This window comes from Poromitra crassiceps (genome assembly GCF_964638095.1).
Source record: "Poromitra crassiceps genome assembly, chromosome: 2".
In the NCBI taxonomy this organism is placed as follows: domain Eukaryota; kingdom Metazoa; phylum Chordata; class Actinopteri; order Beryciformes; family Melamphaidae; genus Poromitra; species Poromitra crassiceps.
This window is the reverse complement of record NC_139624.1, coordinates 60,166,323-60,171,434: the sequence shown is the minus strand read 5'-3', so window position 1 is coordinate 60,171,434 and position 5,112 is coordinate 60,166,323. Positions and strand designations below refer to the sequence as shown.

The following is a 5,112-nucleotide window of genomic DNA, read 5'->3' as shown; positions in this document are numbered from 1 at the left end:
GAGTTGCCAAGAGCTCTGATCTTGGAATCAGTTTTGTATCGCGGCTGACATCCAAATTCGGGTATCGGAATCGCATCGGAAGTGAAAAAAGTGGAGTGTGCACACCAGGTTAACCTTTCACTGAAAGGTTAACCTGGGGGTCAAATGATGAGTGCAGTGAAAAAGCTGCAGGGACGAGTGATGACAACATTAGTCAGACATTGGAACAGACAGGCTGCTTGGATAACCAGCAGGCTGGCAGACCTCTGAGCCACACCGCCTGCTGCTGAAGCCTCTCTGCCACTCCACTCATAATGATCAAACCAGCAGTTAGCTACTCAGCTGTCTCCACTCCAGTTAGTTGGAGGAGAGTAGAGTAGAGAAGAGTAGAGTAGAGTAAAATGTAACAGAGTGGATTATAATAGAGTGGAATAAAATTAATTATTATTTAATTGGAGGAAATACTGTAGACTACACTAGAACGTTGTAGATGTGTAGATTGGAATAGAATAGTAATACATATATTTGCTTGTTATAGAGTGAAATCAAAACAGAGTAGAGCAAATAGTCTAGAGTGGAATTGATTATTATCGAATAATAGAGTGGATGAAATGGAGTAGGCCAGTAGGGGATAGAGATAGTAGAGACAAGTACAGTAGAGTGCAATATGAGCGGAGACTGAGAGATTAGTAACGTTATGGTATGAAATAGAATAGAGTGAAACAACAGAGTAAAATGGAACTGATAGTAACATTGAGTTGAATAGAGGACGTTAGATTATAGAATAGAATAGAATGGTTGTCTGCATTTTCTTTTTAATTCCAACAAGGACATTAACTGGGGCTTGATTTATGTTTGCGCGGCTCTACGTTAAATCATTGAGAGGTCATCTTAATCTAGCTAGCTTTCATCGAGATGTGAGCATGTTTTCCACACAGTTCACACACACACACACACACACACACACACACACACACACACACTTAGCTTCTGTTTTGCTACAGCTAGTTAGCTAAGCTACCAAGCAGGCAGGCACAAAGACCCCAGATAGCTGTCCCTTAACGAAATCCTGATCAGTTATTCAAACATGGCATGCAAGCTCTCAGTCTTACCTCCTTGACTGCTGCGACGGTCGCTCCAAGTCCCCTCGCACACCAAACGATAATGCTCCCTAAATTCAGTTTAAAGTGTAGCGTTGTGTTGGCTAAAGTCTAGCCAACCTTGTCCATTGTCTGCGAGAGATGCTGAACGTCTGGTCGCAGATATTTGAAGCGTTCGCTTTCCCCTTTCTGTCTGTCTCACTGTAAAAATACAACTTCAACTACTAGCCGACCACAACCTTATAAATGCGCAAGCACATTTGCAGTCTTGATCTCTCGGCGACGCTCATAAAACAGGGAAAATATAGTATGGGCTCACATATTATTTGGACGATTCGTCGTCCAAGTTACCGAAAAGTGGAAGAAATAAGACAGCAAAATGCTGCTGTGTTCGTCAATAACACAAGGGGAATCGATTAGAAACGCAACATCCAGGATAAATACAAAGGACGTTACTGACCTCTTGCGGTCGGACAGACTTACTGCAGGGAAGAGCGAAAAGGGCTTGCGCTTTTGCCAATACTTTACGGTTAAATTAGAGGCTACTATGATTGACATTAAATAAACCCAATAGCGACTGTGGAATTAATGACACAGACAAAATAAGAACCAATTGATATTCAGGACGGGCGGGGTAAACACACATAACGGAACGGAATTCTATATCTTGTCTTCTTGTGTCAACTGATGCATACTTGGGGAATATGTAACGTCATCATCTTTAGAAACATTGGAGGTTTTATTGTGTGGCATAAAGGAGACGACAATGCAGGTCACCGTTCTCCAAATAGACTGAAGTGAGGTAGGTATAAACTGTGGCTGAACAGTAACTGCTAGCATGCTATCAAAGCAGCTAACGTTAGCTATTTAATCTAAGTAGACTGACGCTGACAAGCTATGGTTTATCTTTATGTAATGGTAACGTTATGCCGATGTCTCGTTACTGTATTTAGTGAGCTTGCTAAAATATTTCATTGACCAAACATTCAATCTAATCATTTTGTGTTTCTGTCTCTCGATTGTCTGTCTAGCTTCTGTCTGCCGCCTGCTTTCCCTTTCAATGCAGGATCGGTCTGCCAGTCAGTGAGATGTCTCTGGCCCAGAGGGTTTTACTAACCTGGGTCTTCACCCTGGTCTTCCTCATCATGCTAGTGCTCAAACTGGACGGGAAGGTAACCGGTGTGTTCCTCCATAGGTCAAAGGTCAAAACCCCCCCTCACCACCTGCATTACCCTTCAGTAGACTTACTGTAGCCTATTTCTCTATTTCACGTCCCATCTAATACACCCATTTTGTGTCCAAAAGGCAGGAAGTAATACAGGTGCAAGCAGAACACTAATGAGGACCTGAAATGAAGCAGACGACACATTAGCGCAATGAGGATGCAGCATCTGTCTCCAGTGTCTTCTACTTATTGTATTTGATCTATATCCTGTTTTTGCTGCTACAGTAACCCAGTTTATTAATAAGTAGGACTCACTCAGGATTCATAAAGTTAATCTTATCATATCTGGTTATGGTTTGACTCATGTTATGTGTGAACTTGTGGAGCTGAAAGAGGCATTTGGATAAAAAACATTGCATCGACCATGTGACTTACATTATGCATATTTTTCTTCCTCCAGGTGCAGTGGAACTGGTTCCTCATCTTCCTCCCCGTGTGGGTGTTCGATGGCATCCTCATCCTCATGCTCGCTGTCAAGATGGCGGGCCGCTGCAAGCCCGGCTACGACCCGCGCAACGGCTCGCCGGACCTGCGTCTCCGCGCCTGGTACCTGACGGCCATGCTGCTCAAGCTCGGCTTCTGCCTGACGCTGTGCGCCAAGCTGGAGAAGCTGGCGGACGTGAAGCTGACGTTTGTGTGCATACCGCTGTGGACGATGTTACTGGGAGCGCTGGTGGAGCTGGGGATGAACATCTTTCCTGACAGGAGAGAGGCCTGAGAGCTGTTTTCAGACCCCGACATGACTCATTATGCCAAGAGAGAACTATCGGAAAATAAGAGAAAGGGAGTTGTGTGGACTGTGTTACTACTGGGAGCTTTGCTTAGGCCTGAATATGTTCCTGTTTCCTGAGAGGAGCAACGCTCAAGGAGATTAGTCAAGACACTAGTGTTAAACCCAAGACCAAGAGACACTTCCAGCAAAAATAAGAGAATCATTGATGCGTTGTTGTTTTTATACCTCAGTGGACTACGCTGGTGAGAGCTTTGGCAGAGCTGGAACTCACTTTCTTGCCTGGCAAGAGATACACGGGAAAAGGCAGCTGAGAAATCCAGAGTAATTTGACAGTTACAAAAGAGTTCAAGAAGAGTCAAATAATGGATCCACTTCTCTGCATAGTTTGAAAAATGCCAGCAGGAAAGCTGCTCTGACGTCCTCTGTATGAAACTACTGTGAAACCTACACTGGCAAGGACAGCATTGCCCTGTGATGTTTTGTATTGTATCATATTTTAGATTTCCGGCTGTATGATTTCACACAGTACATACGTTTCAGAATGTCGCATGGGGAGAGATGATATAGGCAACATTTTGGTGAAGGCTGTGTGTAATTTCCATTGTGTGTGCGTGTGTGTATACCGGTATGTGTGTATATATGTATGTATGTGTGTGTGTGTGTGTGTGCACGCGCGCGCGTGCGTGTGTATGTATATATATATATATATATACACACACATGAATTCCATTACATGATATATATATATATGGCGGAGCCAAAAAGCCTTTGTTTTGTTGTTTTTTAAATTCTATTCGACTCAGTAGATGTGGCGGGTAGTTCAGATTCTTCACTTTGGAAAAACATTTTTACAAATTATGAAAGACTAGACTTGGTGACTGAAGTATTAAGATTCTGAAACTATCAGAAATGGGACACATTGGATTAAAAGTTCAGCTTCAGTGGTGTGAAAGTTTATTGGTGTTTATTTAATAGGGACAACAGTGTACAAAACACATTGCCACACCAAGCTCTCCAAACACACACACACACACAGTATTCCTGTTTCTAAGCAGTTTCTTGTGTTTCTGCGCTGACTTGACTGTGACTGCAGGGTTACGTTTCACAAGTCAGCTGTATAACTAGAAAAGTGCACTCAGTAGAGTGCAGATCTCCGCGAAGGGAACTGAGTCAAGATGGAGAAGACATCGCTCATGCAACACATGATCTTCTGGCGGAGATAATATCAATAATATTAACGATTGAGGTTGTGCATGAGTGAAACTTGTTTTTTGTGCCATTCGGTTCATTAGTATTTCAAATACATTCTTTGCATCACTTTGCACCATGTTGAAAAGTAAAGGAATGGCTATTTTGAGAAGATATTTGACATTCATGAATGTATGTCTTGTGAAAAAAAAAAAAAAATTGTTTCTTCCTCACCAATTTGTGGGATGTTGATTCTTTGGCTGCCTCATTTTCCCAGCATCAGTGCTGGACAGTGTTTCTGAAACTATGGCTTGGGCCCCAAAATGGGTCACAGTCCATAGTGGCACAACCTGTGGCAACAATACCCATACATTAACCTGTATTTTTCTATTTCTATTGGTGCTGGTCCCTAAGCTTTTCAAATGAGGCTGATGAAAGTTTGAGACCTGTGACAAAAAGCTCCCACTATATATTTGCAAAACTCTCCAAACCCACATAAACTTACAGCAAACCAGCAAAACATTATACATACTGTATCTCTTGCAAAACTCTTTAAATATTTTTGTTTTACCCTTGAAGTGGAGAGGATTAGATATATCAGAAAGGATCAAGTGGATCTATTTGACTCCATCTGGCAACCTCTCATTCAGCATCTGGGGGGGAAAAACACCAAATAATGTCTAACGCTACTTTAAAATGACTCTGCCATATTGCTGGATCTGCGGTTTTGAGCTGTTTGGAGTGGGTGGGGTGAGGCCTGGGGGTTTTATTTAACAATATTTTCTTTATAATTATTTTCCTTATTATAATCATATCAATCAAACAATAGACTACATACACTAATGTATCATCAAGCATATTTATATTTCTTAATGTTACTTTAATTA

The 5,112-nt window shown here is 42.0% G+C and overlaps 1 protein-coding gene across 2 annotated transcripts; it reads left to right on the top strand.

Annotated features, from left to right (window-relative positions):
- Positions 1-1,745: 1,745 nt before the first annotated feature.
- On the top strand, positions 1,746-4,724 carry LOC310797246 (transmembrane protein 60-like). Of its 2 annotated transcripts, XM_083659602.1 has the most exons (3): positions 1,746-1,881; positions 2,111-2,251; positions 2,705-4,724. In XM_083659602.1, exons 2-3 carry the CDS (start codon positions 2,168-2,170, stop codon positions 3,020-3,022), a joined length of 402 nt encoding a protein of 133 aa, XP_083515728.1. In that variant the 5' UTR covers positions 1,746-1,881; positions 2,111-2,167; the 3' UTR covers positions 3,023-4,724. The 2 variants fall into 2 exon arrangements, with proteins under 2 accessions (XP_083515728.1, XP_083515729.1); XM_083659603.1 differs by lacking the exon at positions 1,746-1,881 and having other exon boundaries at positions 2,037-2,251.
- Positions 4,725-5,112: the final 388 nt, after the last annotated feature.